At 30.7% G+C, this 20,680-nt stretch overlaps 4 protein-coding genes across 4 annotated transcripts; 2 read left to right on the plus strand and 2 right to left on the minus strand.

Annotated features, from left to right (window-relative positions):
- Positions 1–2,197: 2,197 nt before the first annotated feature.
- Positions 2,198–2,975, minus strand: LOC107262211 (cold and drought-regulated protein CORA-like). Its single transcript, XM_015726624.3, has 2 exons — positions 2,749–2,975; positions 2,198–2,613 (listed from the first exon to the last, which is right to left on the minus strand). Exons 1-2 carry the CDS (start codon positions 2,852–2,854, stop codon positions 2,360–2,362), a joined length of 360 nt encoding a protein of 119 aa, XP_015582110.1. The 5' UTR covers positions 2,855–2,975; the 3' UTR covers positions 2,198–2,359.
- Positions 2,976–11,174: 8,199 nt separating this feature from the next.
- On the minus strand, positions 11,175–11,974 carry LOC8269010 (cold and drought-regulated protein CORA). The gene is made up of 2 exons (XM_002531165.4): positions 11,800–11,974; positions 11,175–11,696 (listed from the first exon to the last, which is right to left on the minus strand). The coding sequence occupies exons 1-2, from the start codon at positions 11,903–11,905 to the stop codon at positions 11,476–11,478; spliced, it is 327 nt and encodes a 108-aa protein (XP_002531211.1). The 5' UTR covers positions 11,906–11,974; the 3' UTR covers positions 11,175–11,475.
- A 1,708-nt stretch (positions 11,975–13,682) lies between these two features.
- On the plus strand, positions 13,683–16,458 carry LOC107262208 (V-type proton ATPase subunit e1). The gene is made up of 4 exons (XM_015726618.3): positions 13,683–13,843; positions 14,044–14,165; positions 15,352–15,399; positions 16,088–16,458. Exons 2-4 carry the CDS (start codon positions 14,068–14,070, stop codon positions 16,152–16,154), a joined length of 213 nt encoding a protein of 70 aa, XP_015582104.1. The 5' UTR covers positions 13,683–13,843; positions 14,044–14,067; the 3' UTR covers positions 16,155–16,458.
- Positions 16,459–16,945: 487 nt separating this feature from the next.
- On the plus strand, positions 16,946–20,423 carry LOC8268848 (cell division protein FtsZ homolog 1, chloroplastic). The gene is made up of 6 exons (XM_002531164.4): positions 16,946–17,358; positions 17,619–17,718; positions 17,822–18,051; positions 18,505–18,672; positions 19,247–19,480; positions 19,949–20,423. The coding sequence occupies exons 1-6, from the start codon at positions 17,122–17,124 to the stop codon at positions 20,216–20,218; spliced, it is 1,239 nt and encodes a 412-aa protein (XP_002531210.1). The 5' UTR covers positions 16,946–17,121; the 3' UTR covers positions 20,219–20,423.
- Positions 20,424–20,680: the final 257 nt, after the last annotated feature.

Genomic DNA, 20,680 nt, shown 5'->3' on the forward strand with positions numbered 1-20,680 from the left:
TCTGAATTCTTAGACATTGTCAAAATGACACTGAACTTTTATGGTATATTTATTTATTTATAACATAAACAGATTGTTAACTTGATGAACAAAAAGATAACAAGCACAAGAAATATGACTCTGAAAGAGTAAAGCTGAAGTCCATTTACTCATTTTCAACCATACTTTAAAGCAATTTAAATATTGAACAGAATTGGAACTGATTTCTTGGTATGCTGTAGCCTAATCATAAAGTCCTTCCCTTGTACAATATTTACTCATAGATAGATGATCTGAGATATGCATCATAGTCTTAACAAAATTGAAGACATAATAATTGCCATTTCGCATATGAAAAAAGAAAAACTAGTGACATTTCAGTACAAATTGTATAATTTTCATTAGCCACAAGTACAATGTGTAGGTTCACAAAAAAAAAGAGGGTGCATTGTGGGTCTAGTAGACCCGTATGAGACTGTGGTTAGCAAAGATGATTTTCAGGAAAAAAAAGTCAACATATTTTAAATACCTATTCCATGTCTTATAAAATGCATGATTGGTGTTATAACTCAAATAGATTTATCCTATACACTTCACTACTAGATTAAGGGACAAGAGTGTATTTATTTTTTAAAGTATAAAGTCTTGAATTTGGACTCTCTCTTTTTTTATTAATTAAATTTTTATTTTTATAACGAATAAAAATATAATTATTTTTATTATATAGTTTACAGCATGCTGTACTTTACGTGAATTAGGAAAATAATTGATTTTAGCCAATATTTATATTAACTCTAATTTATGGAGAGCCCTTCCAATTAGATTTTCCTTGAGAAGCCCACCCTATTGTACCATTGTGGTAGGAGGTTTTTATTTATTTAGCCATTATATTTATAGTTAATGGTTGAGAGAATACAGTTTATATGGTTAGTATCTGTTTAAGATGTATCAACTTAGCCTATTTTTACGACTGCAAAAATGTAATAGAGAATTTTATTTTTCAGATTAGTGAAGAGTATCACTAAGAATTTGCTTGCCAAGTGTGGACATGGTCAAATATATAAATATTGTGATTGCAAAAACATTTATAGTTTTTGGTGAGCATATAATGCAAAAACATTCCAAACCAATATCCATAGCCAGACCAAATATGCACTTCTCACATATGTCATACGGTGAAGAAACAAAGCCATGTAGAAGGCACTATTTTGGAGAAGCAGACGGTCAAAGATGGAGACAGGAGAGGAAAGAGAAGTATAGAATGAATTTTATATAAGAAAAGAAAATTACAAATTATTAAATTGTTATTAAAAAATACATGTAAAAGCATTCTAAATTATTGTTATTTTTTTAGAATGTAATAAATAATTATAAAAAGATATTAAAAATTCTATTAAGATTTATATTATTATTAATTATTAAAATAATAATAACAGTATCATAGCATAACAGATATATATTTAATAAGATTATATTTTGTACAATGACAAAATTAGTGTTTATCGACTAAGTAAAAAGAAAAGAAAAGAAAAGAAAAGAAAAGAAGAAAGAAAAACGAAAGAAAACAAGTGATCATATTGCTTTGAATATTTCTGAACATCATTATTATTAATTACTTCGACGTCTTGCTCAAGATTTTCATGGGTTAGCTCTTATGGCTATTTGATGTCTTCTTCTTTTTTTCTCCAACGCTCTTATGTCTTATAATTCGTAATCTGTTTTTTTTTTTTTTTGCCCTATTAAGAGTAATAATAACAATAAATGGAAATCATTGTATTTTCCTATGAAAAGGGTGGTTTTGTTTTCTTTGTAAGTTGTAATAATGTTGGTGAGATTCCAAATGTATGATATTCTATCCATTTATCAAGAGTTATCCCCCTCATTCTCTCACTTTAATTGGCTATTTAATTATGTTAATAATCAAGCAATCAATTGATGTTCATTGACTACGTAAAAAGAAAAATAAAATAATCTAATTGATGTCATTGATCATATAATTTTTTTAAAAAATAATATTTAAAAGTACATAAATGAGATAAATGAGATGATAATGGTGTTTTTTAAATTAATTAAAATATAAAATTTAAATTTTATGCGTATAATTTTTTTAAAAATTTTAAGAGCGTATTTTATCAATCAACCATAAGTGAGACTACCGTATGAAAAAAAAAAAGAAAAAAAACAGAAGAAGAAAGGAAAGGAAAAAGTGACAAGTAAATGACCACGAACAGTTGAGCAAGTCATGATATTAATTATTTCTAAATAGAAAGATCTCATTGAACATCCTTTATTCTCACTCGCAAACTCTCACTTAATTACATACTTATATATAAAGAGACACATATAGTAGCAGCTCGCTAGGGCGTCTGTGGTTCTTCACCTAGTTTCCACCTTCACTTGCCACTTGTGTCTCACTTGTAGCATCAGGGTGACCACCGTGACCAGGGTGACCCCCATATCCTCCGCGTCCTCCATGTCCATATCCTCCGCGCCCTCCTCCATATCCTCCACGCCCACCGTTGTATCCTCCACGGCCGCCGTTGTATCCCCCACGGCCCCCGTTGTATCCTCCGTTGCCGTACCTTCCGCCGCCATACCCTCCGTGTCCATATCCATCTACTTCCTCATTTTCCTCTACAAAAAATAAGACAGCAAAGAAGTTGATTAATTTGACAACATACGTATTTTTCTTTTTAACACATTAAAGAAAGTAAAAAAAAGGGCTCATTTGAAGTTATTCTCAGAATATTATATGTGAAGTTCGCTTACTGGTTTGAGTAGTCTCAGCAAGCTCTCGAGCAGATACCTCAGAAGCAATGAGAGCAACAACAGCAAAGGCGAGGCCAAGAAGGAGGAAAGTCTTTGAGCAGGCCATTTTTCTTTCCGAAGAAAATGTCAGTTGGCAAGAAGAAGAAGAAGAAGAAGAAGAAGGCAGTGATCAGTAATTATGGGATGAGCAAGTGAGTGTGCCCTCTATTTATAGATGGTTTAAGAAGAGAAATTAAGCAGTAGAAGTTGAATTGGGTCCGAAAGATCTTTCTGGCCTGTTGGGTTGATCCGTTTATATCTGTCGTGTAAGCGGATGGATGATTGAAATTCATGAAAAGTCAAGATTTAAATTAAAGAGAAGGGGCCAGGGATTCCCTGCAAATTAAATTGGAGACCAGAGAAATTGATGATAAAGCAGTTGGTCATTTATAATTGATGTCGACTGTGGTGCGGAGAGTAGACTTTGGTGCTGTGCAGACAATTTGTCTTGGAGTAATTAATTTCAAGCTATTGGATATTTGCAAGACGTGGCAACTCCCTTCCAATTAAGCCACTTATCATACTATGAGAGGGAGGTTTAAACTTTTATATTATTTTTATAATTATTTAACTTTTTAATTATTAAATTTTAAAAATTAATAATACTAGTTTTACTATTTTCTTTTTTAAGTATATAACAATATGATTTTTATTCGTTCCTTACCCCTTATTCGAGGAAGGAAAAACGGTAAGGAAAAGAAAAGAAAAGAAAAAGAAACTGTTACTTTCTCCTTTTTGACAGCAAAGGAAATGCCAAATGATATATTGAATAGCACCACAATTTGTTTGCAAGGTGTGCCTGTGGTACTGGCCAGAGTCCAACTAATACAGGGAGAAAGTCAAGAAACAACGGCTGCCATGCATGCGTGCTTCAATTGAGAACTGGTGAACTTGCACTGTAGTCAGTACACCAATCAGTGCATATGCAACTGTATATAGCTAAGTCGGTAGATACACGTGTTCAAAAAGGGGGGCCGGGCTCACGTTTTCAAGCCTCAACTCGAGTTCGGTCTGGTCAGTTTATATAAACTTCAAATTTTAATTAATTATAAAAAATATATGAATATTTAAATGTAGATCTTTAGGAATATTTAAATGTAGATTTTTCGGCTAGACTACATTTATCAGACAGGTTTTCAAAAGATAATATTTTTAAGTCCGTCAAAAAAAACTTAAGTTTTTATGAATTTGAATTTAGACAGGGTTAAGATAAAAATTATGTGTTTAGATTATATAAATTTTTAGACGGTTTGAACGCGTACTCAACCTTATGAACATATTTATGCATATACTATATTAGAGCATTTTTAATGCATCTTTTACATTTATTAAAATTTTTTATTTTAAAGAGTTATATCAATAAAATAAAAATTTTAATAAATTTTTTATTTTTAAATATAAAGTCGAGATTTGATTTAGTTCTCTACATATGAAAATGACTCTTATTTTATATTTAATAAATAATTATATATTTCAATACGTTTAATTATTTGATATTTGTAATCTTATTGTTCTATTGACAAAAAATTTGAAAAACTAAAACTATTTAATATTTGTAAAAATAAAAATAAAAATATAAAAATTTCATTAGACTTAGATAAAAAGAATTATATTTAAATCTTTTTTAAAGAAATATTTAAATGATTTTTAAGATGTTATGTATTATGGTAATTATACTGTCTTGTATATTAGAACTAGAATGCTCTTCTATATTACATTAAGTGTGAAATATGCAGTAAGAATATACTTTTCTACTCAGCAACGATCATTGGATTGGATTGTATGACATTTTTCGGCAATGTAAGTGTTTACAATAAGAATATTGTCATTTAATAAAAATTTAGATTTATTCTTCTAATTATTTTGTAGAGGTTGGATGGAATCCATTTTGTCCTCCATCTTGTTGTGGTGAAGAAATTCTTTCTTTTTTCTTATTTCATGAGTTGAAATCTCTTAATTAAAATTAAATTTGATCGTCGATTAAATATGAAAGGTTTTCTTTCAACTAAATCAGAGTGATTGGAATAGAATAAGGTAAGATTTAAATAGAACCGTTATTATTATTTCAATTACAAATTCAAATTGATAAATACAATTTAATAAAATTCTTAATATTTAATATTAATTTATAATATTTTAGAAAATAATAGCAAACAAACTATTTTTAAATATTCTTTTAAAATTTTTGATATTTTCAAATTTTATTAGTGCTATAATATAAAAATTATCTGAAAAATATTTGTTAACTAATTTTAGTATTATATAAAATAATACTATCAATATAATTGATATTATTATTTTTAAGATTAAAAATTTATTATATAAATAAAGATTTATTTTATTATTATATATAATATTAAAAATATTATTTAGAATATTATTTTTAGAATTAAAATTATTATCTAATTAAAAAATTAATTTATTAGTTAATATAATATTAAAATATAATTAATATACTATTTTTAGGATAGGATTACTATCATTATTTGATTAAAAAATATTTATTAGTTAATACAATATTAAAATATAATTAATATGTTATTTTTTAGGATTAGAGTAGTGTTTAATTAGGAATATAACTTATTAATCAATGAATTAATAAAAAATATAAAATTATACATAAACTTGAATCCCATGTGTCAAAAATAGATACACATATCAAAATAAAAAATTTATATAAAAAATTAAACATATATATCAAGAAAATTTAAATTTCAGAAATTAATATATATATATATATATATATATATATATATATATATATATATATATATATATATATGACAAAAGATCAGTAAATTTGAAAAATGAATAATAGAAAGTGAATATTACTTTTACATTCTCATGTTTAATCCTTGATATGATATTAATAAAAATAAATATTAAAACATTAATTGATAAATATTTTGTTAGCTATTTATATGTACCCTTCAAATTGAGTGTATTTCTTTTTCAATTGCATCATATTTATTCTCATACATAATATAAGTTCAACATAGTATTTTTATTTTTTCTAGTAATTGGTTAAGCGAAGAAAAAGTATATTTAATTGAATAAAATTTTTTAAATTTCAATGAAAGTATTAATTTGTTAAAAAAAGAAAATCTTCTCAATAGATGTAACTCTAGGGATTTAAACTCCTAATCTTTGGCTCCCTGAAATCCAGCCATCATATCACTAAACAATTTGATTAAATCTTGGGATTTATTTAAGTTGGAACAATATTGTTCTACAAGCTGATGAAATTCATCATATCACCAATGCTCATAAAAGATTCAGAGGGAGATCTAAAAAAACCCATTGTCCAATCTTTTAGGCACATAAGTAACTCTTAAAAGCCAACATTATTAGGAAGTGTAATGACAAATTTTAAAGTGAGATTCAAGGAAATAAAAACCATATTGATTATTATACTTTTTTTTATTTAGCATCTAGAATTAGTCTAACTAATTTAAAGCTTATTGATGTGTCTTTTTTAGTACTTGCAAGTGCACGAACTGTTCATATAGTAAGGGTAAAAGTTCATCACGATGTCAATCTCTCAAGGAACTATGAGACCACTTATTATAAAAATTAATTACCAACATAAAATAATAAAATTAAATTTAATTGCACTAAATCAATATGTTGAGAGGATAATATTCATAAAAGTAAAACAACTAAACAATAAATAAATACGCAATGCAAATGCTTATGATCTAAAACTATATGCTAAAAATAGTATTTAGTCTAGCCATTTACTTAGTAATTTTCTTGTTTTACTTTAAGTCTAGATGTAATAAATGAGATGGTGATGTGTCTTTTTCCCTAAATCACTCAAGCTAATAATGCAACCTAAGTTTCTAATACCAACATAGGTTAAAGTAAAGATGATATTTCTAATACTCTTAACCTAAAGATTTTCATAACAATTACTATTGCTAAATTAATATGATGGTTAACTAACAATAATAACTGAAACTAATAAAGATATGAAGATAAAGAAATCATTCATTAAATAAATAAATAACAAGGTTCATACAAAAATAAAAAGGTTAAACTAAACACTTATGAAAACTAGTCTAACATATTAACACAATGATCATATGATAATAAATAGAAAGACATAAAACAAGACTAAAAATTAAAGCTCCCTCTTGATTTAGGATTTCTTCAAGTAGGAAGAAGATTAGTTCTCACTCTCCACTTCTTGAAAAGCTCTTTAAATCTTAAAAAGCTCCTTAAGTCTTGAAAAGAGTAATGAAAACTAAAATTAAATGTTTATGAAGAACACTCTTATCTCCAGAATTAGGTTTTGCAGAGATATATATAGAGAAAAGTCATCATCTATATAAATATCCCTCGAGATAAGTACACTAATATAAGTCTATCTAATAGATAAGATTTTAAGTATTTTGATCTCCACCAAATACTATCTCATAAAAAACTCTTAATATAAATCCTAATAATCATACAAAATGACTAAAATGTCTCTTGGGCCTTGTAATTAGCAGTCTATAGGTTTTAAACTTGAGCCTTGACACGAACATGTGCAATTAAGTTTCTTTTCGAGTACTTAGCTCTATATTTTTCTCTTTTTGCTAATATTACCTAAAAATAGACAATTAAGCTTAAGTGGGGTAAAAATATATATTTTCACAATTTTATATATAGAAATATATCATTAAAGCTCTAAAATACTCTTATATATCTATATATAATTTGTACCGATCATTTGTCCGACAGAATTCTTGCGGGTAGTAAAATATTATTCGAAAGATTTTAACACAGATGTATATCCAAAGATTGAATTTGAGACTTTAGTTGAATTAGAAAAAACCATTATCATTTCATATACATATTCTCATGTTATATTGTTATTTTCAAAATTCACATATATAGGATCCCTGAGTGTCAACTCGGTGTGTAACAAACTAGTGAGGGGATCTAAGATCAATAATTATGTTGTGATTGGATTGAGGACTCCTAGAATTTTGACTTGTGTTTAATTAGTTCATATGGACGATAAGAGGCTTCCTTCTGAATCTTTAACGGATCGGTGTTTAAACCTCATTAGAGTAAATAACACTTTCTTTGATATCTTTTGGTGGTGCAACATATACTGGAAGTTTGAAAGAATCACAGGAATAATTAAAAATGACATGAAAGATTTAAGTTATTGTTTAATACTATAAGAAAAACTGTATCTTAGCAACCATAGAAAGTAGTTGATCAATAGCCACTAAATATAAATAGTGATCATTTAACGATCATAAATAATAATTATTAAAATGTTGATTGCTAATTAAATAATATTTAAAAGGTGAAATGGTGTAAACAATCTTAACTTTTGCAGTAATATTCTATACTTAAAAACTATACAAATTACGCTTAAAATGACTAGAGTTATACTAAATTTATCCAAACTATATTAGGCGTGTGCCAAATCTTATCAGGGCTGTTAAATGGAGCCCAACCAATATCCGCGTAACTTGAATAAGTGGTTGGGGGCCAAATCCAACAAAAATAAATTCTTACTCTTCAAATAAAAACAACTTATAAATAGTGACAAGTAGGGTCGAATCCACAGAGATTGGTAAGATTTATTTCTTTAATAAAATTTAAATAAAATTAGGGGGATTTTAAATTTGGAATTAAAACAAATTAAAATAAAAATCAATTAGAAGTAATAATAAAATTTGAGAAGATAAATTAATATGGGAAAACTTCAACCCAAGGTATAATTTCAGTTTTAATTCATTGAATTGATCATTGATGTAAATATAATTTCCAAATCCATTAATAAATTGGTTATAGTTATTAAGAAGCTCTAACAACCTAATTTCTCCTTAATTTTTCGTTAATCAATGGAAGTCATTTGATTAATTCTCTTATTAAATAAACAACCCTATAAAAGCTTCCAAGATTTAATTTACCAATAGCAATGCAATCTAGAGAAATCCAATTCTAGCCAACAAATATATAAGATGAATTCATTTAGACTAGATTATGTATCCACATAATATGGGTATGTTATTCTACCATTAATCATTAGAATAATTAAAAAATTATGGATTTAATATTCTAATTTGGCATAGACTATATTGATAATTGAGTAATAGGCCTTTTTACACAATCAACAACAATAGAATTCCTAATAGACATAGAAGATACATGAATATTAATAAATTTGAGAAAATAATGAAGAACAATTAAATCTCACAATGCATATGAATTCAAACCTTAATTAACCTTGAGTTGGAAATAAAAGAGTTCAGCCACATATAATTGTTATAGAGAAAATAAAGCAAAGAAGAAAGCTAAAACAATGGATGAGATGAAGAAGAAAAACTGGTCTGCAGCCCCCCTCTTTCAATCTCTAACCCTAAAAAAACTGATATATCTCTTAAGTTTTCCCCCAAATAGGAAAACTTACCTAATAAGAAATAGTAGAAGTTATGTCTCAAAAATAGGAATCATTCATTCCTAAATTAACCTTAAGTAATAAGGAGTTTTTAGTAAATAAACACTCCCAAAAATGAATTAAAAAGCCACATGGCAAATAATATCACTTTAAGCCTTTTTCCACAAAAGTCAGATTTCTGGAATACGCCATAGGCACACTCTAACTGAAGAGATCTTTTGGCATCTTTTCTGTCTTTTATCCAAAACTCTCCAAAGCATCAATCTTTATGAAAACTCATCAAATATCATCCTTGTAGCTTCATGTTGCATCAAAACGTTCCGTCTAACATAAAAATCAATAATCACATTTAAGATCTACAATTAAGCATAAATACTCAATAATAACTAAGAAAATATGATAATTAGTATGTATAAAATGCACGCTATCAATGAGGTTTCAATGAAACCGCATTGAATTAAACTAATGAAAAATTTAATTGAATGTTGGATTCAAAATTTTGAAATATGGGTACGAGTAATAAGCAAAAGGAGAAGCATATCATAACCCTATTATTGAAAGATTACAAAATCTGAATCTAAACATAGAAAGTTTAATTCTTTTTTTGCCAAAAATTTTATTTATTTTCTTGATATAGTCTTGAAAAGAGAAGCAAATACAATATAGAAAGAAGTAAAAAAAAAAAAAAAAACTGTTTGCAAATTTAAGAGAATACAACATAGGAGACTAATGAAACCTTTTAGTTCTAAATTTTTTATGACAATGTGGTTGTTTATCTTTCTCTCAAATATTTTGAACTTTTTGTATGGAATAGAACAAATAGAAATTGGGATATGAGACTCAATGAAATTGTGATTGTTTTAAGGGAATTAGAGAAAATTTGATATGGGTATGTTATATCTAGGGGGAGACAAAACAGAGAGTTTTAGACTTTAAAAAAAAAAAAAAAGATTAGACTTTAAAGTTATGTGTTCAACTCAATTTGCCACATAGGATTGTCACGTCAACTTTGCACACTCTAATGTAATTGGATAGATATAGTATAATTTTAATTATTTTTGGGCCTTATTTGTCTAATATTAAAGCATAGAATATTACAAAAAATCAGAATAAAATTCAAAATAATTTAAACCATTGTGTATTTTTAAAATCTATTATGGTGGCTAAGGAAGCGACTCTAGTCTCTAATTAGCGATCACCGCTCGCTACGATCGTAAATGCCGACTATGAAAAGTCACAAAAGACAGCTTCGATGATTGAACCGAAAGGATATAAGCTTTGAAGTATTATAATATTTATATATTGGTGTTAGAAGAATGGGTAATAAGCTAAAACCTATAATTATTTTCTTTAACTCCAAACAAGCTAATACTTAATAGAAAAGAATTATTGCATCTTTTTAATTAGGCATGCTATCATCTGCTGGAGACAATAACTAATTATTAATAGGAAAAAGAATACTTACAGTTTGATTAGCTTCAATTATACACTCTACACACAACAACTCTAATTGCTATCTTGCTTTAGAGGAAGAAAGAAAAAGAAACAAAAAAGAATACTTGCTTTGATGATGCGATTTCTAGCCGTTAGGTGTAGCAAATTGTTCTTTCTTCTTTCTCTTACATTTTTTATTTTTTTTTCTTTATTAAATATCTGTAAATTCTATTAACTGGTTATAACTCAATTGGTATAAAAATCTAGATAGAATTCTAGAGCGTCTTAATTTTATAGTGACTTTTAATATTTTTATATATTTATTATAAGAAAATTTTAAAAAAATTGTTTTGAATTTATATAAAATATTTTTATATATAATTTTTGTATAAATTTAAATTTATTAAAACATTTTAATGTAAATTTCTCAAAAAAAAATATTTCATATAAATTAATTTAAAATTTTATAATTTTTCATTCAATAAACACATAAAAATATTAAAAGTTATAGTAAATTATGGCATTCTAGAATTTAATAAAAATATTATAATAATAAAATAATAATAAAGGTACGAATTAAGCATGACATATTGACAATAAACGCAAATTCATTACAGCAAGTACAAAGACAAGCTTAAAGCAGTCTACTATGGCTGAAATTCGAAGCAGGAAATGAAACTAATCAACCATTATATACCAAACTTTTGCAGCAAAGTTGGATAGGGACATGGAGGCCATCAAACCCCTACTCCTCTTAAAAAACCTTATTGACATTTATTTACATATATTTATTTTTCTGGTTCAAGCAAACGCACGCAAGTATCCATGGGGAAAAGGGGTTTTCAGTCTGTCTAGTTTCCAGCATTAGTTCCATCAGCAGCGTCACCATGGTAGCCACCATGCCCCCTCCCATGTCCGCCTCCTTTTCCGTATCCGCCTTCTTTTCCATATCCACCATGTCCGCCACCTTTTCCATATCCACCATGTCCGCCTCCCCCGTTTCCATATCCGCCGTTCCCATATCCATTCCCCTTGTCGTATCCGCCTCCCTTATCAGCATTTTCAGTCTCCTCTACAGATTTGAATAAAATAATCATTATTCAGTACATGTTCAAAAACTCGCATGCATATATGCATATATATGTTTGACCAAATTAAAGAAGCTAAAAGCTTACTAGTCTGAGCAGTTTCAACTAGGTCACGTGCTGAGACCTCAGATGCAACGAGAAGAACAACAGCAAATGCAAGGCCAAGGAGAAAGAAAGTCTTGGAGATCGTCATTGTCCTCTGAAGCACACAAAGGAGAGAAAAAGACTACAGAATATTTGCTTGAGCGCTGGATGAGGAAGTGGGGCTTAGGGTTCGTCTATTTATAGATGTTTTTGCAGGAGAGGAATGAAAAGTAAGGTTATTTCTGAGAAGTGGGTCCATTAAATTTCCTCTGGTTTAGATGATAATGTTATGACTGTGAAAGCATTGCAGATTTTGATGGTAATCCCATCATATAATCTTGTATTTGAGCTAAATGTTATTCTTCTTGAGTAATAAATCATGAATCAAAATTTGCAAAAAGTAGCAATTTATTGTAACATAGCGACAATTAACTGTCAAATGCAGTAATTTGTTCAAACATAGGGAACATCCACATTTTGCAATTTCTGTAATAGAAAATTACTTCAATATCTAAGAATTCAATAATGGTGTTATTAACTAAATAAATGGGGAAGGGAAATTCAATTTAATATTCAATGAATTTTATTTTTTTTGTATTTATTATGAACATGTAGTTAAATATTCATTTTTTTTCTCTTATAATCAGTCTATTTTCTGAAAGTGTTAAATCAAAAGTTTGACATGTATCTAACTTGTTTTATTTACATGTGTCAATTTATTTTAAAGATACATATGTCAATTTTGTTGATATGCAAATAAAATTAATTCTCATTTATATACAAAGTAATTCCTATAAAAAAGTAGTTTATTGGTTATATTTTAATATTAATTTACATAAATAACACCAACTGTTGCATATACACTATAAAAATATCATATAATCATCACGTAAAGTGAAGAGGGTAAAACAAGGTTCTTAATCTCAAAATTACTTTCCAAAAAATGAAAGTCTTAAAACAAATCTCCATGAGAGATGGGAATTTACAATTCTGCAAATTCTTGAGTTTGGATTGGATACAACACAAAAAGAAAAAGTAAATAATGCAGATGTATGATTTCATCACTTTTTAGACAAAGCATACAAGTGATTCTAGACGTTTTTCTTTCTTCTATGTAATTTCTTACCACTTTTATTTACACAAATACTTGACATTCTACAAACCGATCCATAAAGGAAAATATCTATTTGTCCAAGAAAAGAAAAGGTACTCAATTCAAACACTGTATGTGGTTGAAAAATCAACATACCAACTACAGATTTTACGAAAGGAAGTTAAAAACCAACAAAAACTATGGCAATTTCAAGTGGGAGAGTACTAGTTTTCAAAGATAGATTGCTAGGATTTTCTTCACATTTTTCAGAAGAGAAAAGAGGGTAATACAATTGGGTAACATTACAACTACAAATAGTTTCTCTGTATCGCATGGTTTTATACGTATATTAATATTGCATGCATACTTCCCTTACGCCACTAAATTAGCAGAATTTTCCTCTTTTGGACTCTTAAAGGCAAGGGTTTAGATTTTGGGTTCTCTCTTTTTTCCCCACACTTGTTTAAGGGAGAGCTTAATAGAGCTGAGATATTGACTAATGGGTTTTATAAAGAAATACGTATCAAATCATTGAATAATGCGAATTCTAAGACATCTTTAGTTGTGGAGAGTTGGGCTTATTTTTCAGAGAAATGGAATTTTATGTTTGCTTGTAGAAGTTTCTTGAGTAGAAAACTGATAAATAGATTTTCATATTTTCCAAGTTTGACAAATATAAAGATAAAAGGGTGCATTGAAGATACTGTAATACCTCTCACTACTCTTGCTTGTTCCATTCAACAATTTGTGAAACAAAGAGGCAGTTTTGAATATTAAGTAGTTTCAAAGCCCAATATACAGTCTAGTTAAGCAAATTTGGGCCGACTAAAATGGGCCTATAGGCCTTTACGCTCGTACGATTTCTATCATAATCTCTACAATCACAACAATGGATCTCGCAACACCGGAGCGACACACCTAAACCACAAAAAGAAGAAAGCTTCATATTTCCAAGTAAGTTTCCGTGATTTTTCCTTTTTGTTTTTCCAGTATTTTCTCGGCAACCAAACACATAACCAAATCCCTATCTGTTATTTTTTTCCTTTTAATTTTTTTTTTTCTCATTCCTTAACCAATTCAGCTTTCTTTCCTTCGCGATCCAAAAATCCTCTTTTGGATTTCTAATATATCTCGTGAGTTTTACTGGATTGCAGAGATCAGAATTAGGGTACATCAAGATGGGGTTTTTGGTCACAACTTTAATTTTTGTGGTGATCGGAATAATTGCGTCGCTTTGTACCAGAATCTGTTGCAATAGAGGCCCCTCCGCAAATTTGTATGCTTTTCATAATGTCAATTTGTTGAATTTATGTGATTAGCGTTAATTATGCTGCATTTGCTTATATGACCATAAACTTAGCTTGTTTACTTTGATAAGTACTGTTAGATTCTGTTAGTAGGTTTCTAATAGTGTGGTTTTGTGTGATATAAAGAGTCTAGTTTTGGTTTTTAATGAATTGAAGGATCATAGCAATTTCATTACATGGGACACATTGTCTAACTGTTATATGCAATCGCATTACTGAAATTATGTCGAATATGTAACTGAGATCAAATCAGTGAAGATCACGCCAGGTACTTGCTTAGAGAGCTTTCTTGAAATGTATAATTAGAGGTGGCATTTTATGGAGTGGTCTTTGATAGTGTGGTTTTTCTGTGATATAAAGACTCTAGAATTGATTCGCTGGAGATCAACACATTTTCCATAAATGTAATGGCAAGCTGGTTGGAAAATGTAGAATTGATTGGCAAGCTGGAGATCAACACATTCTAGAATTGATTCGCAAATTTTAGTTTCTTGGAAAATGTAGATTGGTAGATCAACACATTTTCCATAAATGTAATGGCAAGATTGGATTTTTGGCGGAAGTCATGAAATCACTGATGATCAAGCTGGTTGCTTTCTATGTAGTTGTGTGCTATTGTGATTGGTGCATTGTTATTTTTTCAACAAAATGAACCATAGATTTATGATCTCTAATATCACCCTTTATAAGGTTTATTTATTAATTCTTATGTCTAATAAGCTCGTGCATCGCATTCAAGGAAAATGAGATGTTTAGACTATTTACTGTTTCTTATTGATTTAATAGTCGTCCATTTGATATGTGCTGTATGCTCTTGGCTTTATAAAATCATGCATAGGTGCTGTATGATTTTCTACCAAGTATCGCAAATATATTTATGTGTCTTGGACCCTTGGTCTTGTACTCAGTGATTCATTGTCTACATAGGTTCAAGTACGCTGTACGCATGGCATATTTCTTTAGTGATGAAATTGTACATGTACACTATAATCTGATGTTTATATTCTAGAAGTATAATACTTCAGATGCCTATATTTCTCTGGTCCCATTAATTAGCTATTATTGAATGTTATGCACATGCGTTGAATTTTTTCCTTTCTTTTTTATGACCTTTTTGTCTTGTGCAATATATCTTACTTGTGCGTTTTTGTGTAGATTCCATTTGACATTGGTTATAACAGCAGTAGTATGCTGTTGGATGATGTAAGTTTCTACGCTGAAACATTTCCTTCTATAGTTTATGAAGTTACTGAATATGCATAAAGACTGATTCTTCCAGAGTTCAATAAAAATTCCAATTGCCTGTGATTTTTCATACTATAATTGACTGCAAAATTTTTTTTTCTATAAATTATCTTTAATGTCACTAAAACTGGTTTTCAAATGATATCTGTTTATCATAGTCACTGTCTTCAGATATCTTCTGTCTATAAGTATCTTGTAATGCTTATAGTACTTAAAAAGTCAAAATTTAGTTGAGGGATACTCTTTTTCATTATCCAACTTGTTTTTGCAATTTTCACAAATATGAATGTTGTACTTCTTCATTGTTGTAGCAATGGCATTGACATCAAGAGTCTTTGCATCAGTTGACAGTGACACTGCTTATGTTGTAGAAAAGAACTCTACTTTTGTTTTTGATGAAGAGGGCCCTATTATGTTGATATATAATGTAGTTGAAAAACAATATGGAGGTACAACTGGTAGTGCATACAATAATGATTTAATTGCACTTCAAAGTATAGATAGTATATAGAGCGCAATTTTTCTGGTGAGCATATCAGCTTATGATATTTGCTTTTGGGGTCAATAAATTTGAAAAACATAGCAGAACACATGAATTTTTATCATCATCTAACAGCTACTATTTTCCTCCCTTTTTATTTGTTAGGTGGGCTATTGTGTATCTTGCACAGATGAAACCACTCATCGTGCCTATCCTAAGCGAAGGAGAGTAAAGATGTTATTGCAAAAGCATGAGTGGTAAACCAGCAATGTGGCTTGTGCATGGGTCAGCATGATTTAGGACCCGTGGATCATTCAGTATCTCCTCATTTTGGGTCTGTGTGTAATATTTATCCCTATGTAACTCTGAATTGATTTGTCGTTGGTGGTTCGGTTTTTACCGCTTTTTCTTGACCTCTCATTCAATTTAAATACATTGAGCAGTCATTCTATCACTCGTTGAGTGCACAAATATGTAAAATCTGGATGAAATAATCGTTGGAAATGAGTAAATTTGATTTTAGTTTATACAGCTAATAAGTTCTTAATTCTACAGTATTGTATTTGGTTCTGAAGTTTTGTTAGTCAAGAAAGTTTGGTGGACTTGCGAAATATTTATCCTGTTATATTACTGGAAAAAGGAAACTTCATGCAAGGGTTTCAACTTTCAAATGGACTGTTTTTAATTTCTTGACGATGCACACATATAATGGTTTGTTGGCATGCTACTGGACAAATTGTTGAAGGCAGTGGAAGGTTGATATCCTACGAGGGCAAACAGGGTTGATTAATCAGATAAAACAGGATTTACCCAATAATGATAGATCAGGTTTTATCTGATAGGAACTTGTATGATTTTTAATTCGTAGACCTTTTTCATGAGAGATGGAAAACAAGGTAGCATATGACATTTTTTGAGCAAAAAAGACTGCTTGTTAAAATGTTGAATTAAGCTACCAATACGACGTAGTTTTTGGAAGCTGAGCGCGAAACAAAAACAGTGGTCCACCCCACCCAATCTTTTAAAGAAAGAATATGAAGCAACAGCAGTATCAGCAACAACAAGATGCTCAAAGCCAATGACGCGACAGATTTGGAATTTTGAGAGACTGAAATGAAATCTATCTAAAACCCTAAACTATTAAAACCTCTCTCTCTATCTTTCACTATTTCTCTCGTCTCTCTCAAATATTGTGGACAATGGCAACACTTCAACTTCAATTATCAAATCCGAACACGTCCGCTTCTTCTCTTCACCAAAAAGTACTTCTTCCCTATAGAACTGGACGAACTAATGTTTTTAGAAGACACCGTTCTAGTAGTCCCTGTGCCATTAGCTGCTCATTTGCCCCAATTGAATCTGCTAAAATAAAGGTTGTTGGTGTGGGTGGCGGCGGCAATAATGCCGTTAATCGCATGATTGGCAGCGGTTTGCAGGTAAACTCTTTCTTCCTTTGAACTTTTCTTTTCTTTTCTTCTCTTTTTTATCACTGCACAATGTTCCCCGCCTGCATTCGTAAATTTTATTGCACATTTCGTTATTCTAAGCCGTTTGCCAGGTTTTTATTTATTGACAAATGAACCTAAAATTTTGAAGCTTTAAAGCAGTTTATTTTTTATTCAGTCCATGAATGTATGCACGTGTTCACTAGGGTGTTGAAAAGTTTATTTTATGTTTTTTTTTTCCTTGAAATTAGGGTGTTGATTTCTATGCTATAAACACCGATTCTCAAGCTCTATTACAGTCTGCTGCTCAGAACCCACTTCAAATTGGAGAGCTTTTGACTCGTGGACTAGGTCTTACTCTCTCCTTTTTTGGTCTCCGTAGTGAGTTCAATTCCAATAGTCTATAATTTTTCTCTCTCTGTTTTCTCATCTTTCACTTTTTAATTGATTGCAGGTACTGGTGGGAACCCACTTTTGGGAGAGCAGGCTGCAGAGGAATCTAAAGACGCAATTGCGAATGCTCTTAAGGGCTCTGATCTTGTTTTTATTACTGCTGGTATGGGTGGAGGTACAGGATCTGGTGCTGCCCCGGTTGTAGCTCAGATTTCAAAGGAGGCCGGGTACTTGACTGTTGGTGTCGTTACATATCCTTTCAGTTTTGAGGGGCGTAAGAGATCCCTTCAGGTATGGGTTTTATGACTTCCATATTTAGGCTTTGTTATGTGGTAATATCTTGCTTGCTACAATTGGCCTGAAAAGAAGTGGATGCTTTGTTCAACTTAATGGAATTATTGTAAAGTTTCAAGTTGTAAATCAGTGAGATGTCGGTTGATGTCTGCTTTCCTCTTAGACTAAGAGACTGCAATCTCTTAGATGTGCTTTTGTGTGTGTGTGTCTGTGTGTGTGTGTGTGTGTGTGTGTGTGTAAATTGAATTTGAATGATGTGTCTATTTTTGGATGATCAGTCTACTGCTGATTGATCTTTTGTATTGTATATCTGTTGACTATATGTTTCCTCAAGTGTGAAGTAGGAGCTTGGACTTTTGAGCTTATGAACTATTGTTATTTGGTAGTTTCATATAGATACTGAGATTTTTATTCTTTTGAGTAAATAGCTCCTATATTATTTCTTTGCAGGCATTAGAGGCTATTGAGAAATTACAAAAAAATGTTGATACTCTCATAGTGATACCCAATGACCGCCTGCTTGATATTGCTGATGAGCAGACTCCCCTTCAGGATGCTTTCCTTCTTGCTGATGATGTCCTACGCCAAGGGGTGCAAGGAATTTCAGATATTATTACAGTGAGTGTCTTTACTAAATAATGCGCTGCTTTTATATGCTCGGGTATCTAGAGAAATTGTTTTGCGTTGTCTGTTACTTTGTGACAATTTCTTATAACCTTTTGTCATTTAATGTCTACCTTGATCGTCTGATGATAAGCATGTCAAGGCCGGAAAATTTTGCATTTTAAGCAGAATGCTCAAATAATTGAAAGCACATCACAATATGACTGCATTTGCATCTTTTCTCTCATTGATAATGCTTCAGCATTTTCTTTAATCCATTCCTGAAAGTTCTCATTGAGCTATCCTCTGCTGTTCATCCTTCCATGAACTGTTCCTTTTCTTGAGAGGAGTAGTCCCTTCTTCATTGTTGGAGATGATTGAAATTTCTTTTTGCTCTTAGTTTGAACAAGGACTACAGCCTTTTTTCTCTTCTTTTAAACAAAAAATGTTTGCTTACAAAAAAAAAGAAGAAAAGCTATAGGACTGTTGCGTGTTGTTTAAGGTGACAACTTCTTTTGGTGTAGTTTTTCACAAGAAATTTTCTCACTCGTCAGCATATGTTGTGAATTGCTATCCTCTTGTTTTGCAGATACCTGGATTGGTTAATGTGGATTTCGCAGATGTAAAAGCAGTAATGAAAGATTCTGGTACAGCAATGCTTGGAGTTGGAGTTTCCTCCAGCAAAAATCGTGCTGAAGAAGCAGCTGAACAAGCAACATTGGCTCCCCTGATTGGATCATCAATTCAGTCAGCTACTGGGGTAGTCTATAATATAACCGGAGGAAAGGACATCACATTGCAGGAAGTTAATAGAGTGTCCCAGGTATGTTAGTGGCTTTCAATTCTTAGACTCTGGCTGGAAACAAAATACTTTGGGTCAAACATGTCCTTAGGTATCCGAAATTATGGACAAATAAAATGCGATTGGCAGAAAGTCCTTAGAGAAACCGTATGCTTGGTTAGATCTACCTTTTGGAGATTGGAGTTTCCAAGTACCTCACTTTTCTTTCTACTCGCTCGATATTTTCCAAACCCCACCCTCTGCCATCAATTTGTCAAAAATTTAATGGTGACATTTGGCACACAGGGGCCCTTGTTGGGCTTAGCTTCTATTTGATGGCATTCACATACTTGTTGAACGCAACTACTATTTCAATTTTCACGTCTTTTCAAAAATCTTAAAAGATATATACAAAAGTGAAAATGTTATAAGTTGTTGAACCGTGAGAATCTTGGTCATTCTTTCCTCTACATACTGTTATTAATATCTGCACATGCTGTAACCTTCCAGGTTGTTACAAGCTTAGCTGATCCATCTGCAAACATTATATTTGGGGCTGTTGTGGACGATCGCTATAATGGGGAGATCCACGTTACCATCATTGCAACTGGCTTCTCACAATCATTTCAGAAGATACTTCTTACAGACCCCAAGGCTGCGAAACTTCTAGACAAAATGACAGGGAGCCAAGAAAGCAAGGGAGCTCCACTCCCTCTAAAGTCCTCGCCCTCACCGTCCACTGTGTCATCTAGACCATCGCCAAGAAAGCTCTTCTTTTGATTCATTTGTTTTCCCTTCTTTCTTTTTGTAACTCCTTTTCTGTTTTGAGTAAAGAGGAAAGAGAAGGGAGTCAATTATCCTCCCGATTCACCTGTGTATTGATTGTGAAGCTCAATCACATCATTCAGTTGTTTGTGTATCAACTTATGCATTTCATTATGCATACCATTGTTAGTCCATTGTTTTTAGCCATGAGTTAAAGCAATAGCCCCTTGATGAACTGCAAAAAATTTGCAAAATGAGCTTCTTCCACTGCATTTTTCAAGTTTCCCATTTTAACGGTTCTGGAATAATAGCACCTTGATGAATCTCAAAAAATTTGTGAAATGGGTTTCTGCCTCTGCAGTTTTGTTCTAAATTTCTGATTCTAATTCCGACGGCTCTGGTTAGGACAACAGGTTGATCGGTGCACCAAGTGTAAGAGCTGAAGTCCCTGGTCATTACATTATGTGTTGGACAATG

The sequence above is a fragment of the Ricinus communis genome, chromosome 9 (genome assembly GCF_019578655.1).
Source record: "Ricinus communis isolate WT05 ecotype wild-type chromosome 9, ASM1957865v1, whole genome shotgun sequence".
Classification (NCBI taxonomy): Eukaryota; Viridiplantae; Streptophyta; class Magnoliopsida; order Malpighiales; family Euphorbiaceae; genus Ricinus; species Ricinus communis.

Bases quoted from the DNA above. Each gene is read 5' to 3' on its own strand.
- LOC107262211 (XM_015726624.3), bottom strand. From the start codon at position 2,854: ATGGCCTGCTCAAAGACTTTCCTCCTTCTTGGCCTCGCCTTTGCTGTT. The intron at 2,614-2,748 runs GTAAGCGAACTT...TATTTTTTGTAG, and splicing joins TGCTGAGACTACTCAAACCA to AGGAAAATGAGGAAGTAGAT.
- LOC8269010 (XM_002531165.4), bottom strand. From the start codon at position 11,905: ATGACGATCTCCAAGACTTTCTTTCTCCTTGGCCTTGCATTTGCTGTT. The intron at 11,697-11,799 runs GTAAGCTTTTAG...TCAAATCTGTAG, and splicing joins AGTTGAAACTGCTCAGACTA to AGGAGACTGAAAATGCTGAT.
- LOC107262208 (XM_015726618.3), top strand. From the start codon at position 14,068: ATGGGGTTTTTGGTCACAACTTTAATTTTTGTGGTGATCGGAATAATT. The intron at 14,166-15,351 runs GTATGCTTTTCA...GTTTTTGTGTAG, and splicing joins AGAGGCCCCTCCGCAAATTT to ATTCCATTTGACATTGGTTA. The intron at 15,400-16,087 runs GTAAGTTTCTAC...TTTATTTGTTAG, and splicing joins GTAGTATGCTGTTGGATGAT to GTGGGCTATTGTGTATCTTG.
- LOC8268848 (XM_002531164.4), top strand. From the start codon at position 17,122: ATGGCAACACTTCAACTTCAATTATCAAATCCGAACACGTCCGCTTCT. The intron at 18,052-18,504 runs GTATGGGTTTTA...ATTTCTTTGCAG, and splicing joins GGCGTAAGAGATCCCTTCAG to GCATTAGAGGCTATTGAGAA. The intron at 19,481-19,948 runs GTATGTTAGTGG...GTAACCTTCCAG, and splicing joins AAGTTAATAGAGTGTCCCAG to GTTGTTACAAGCTTAGCTGA.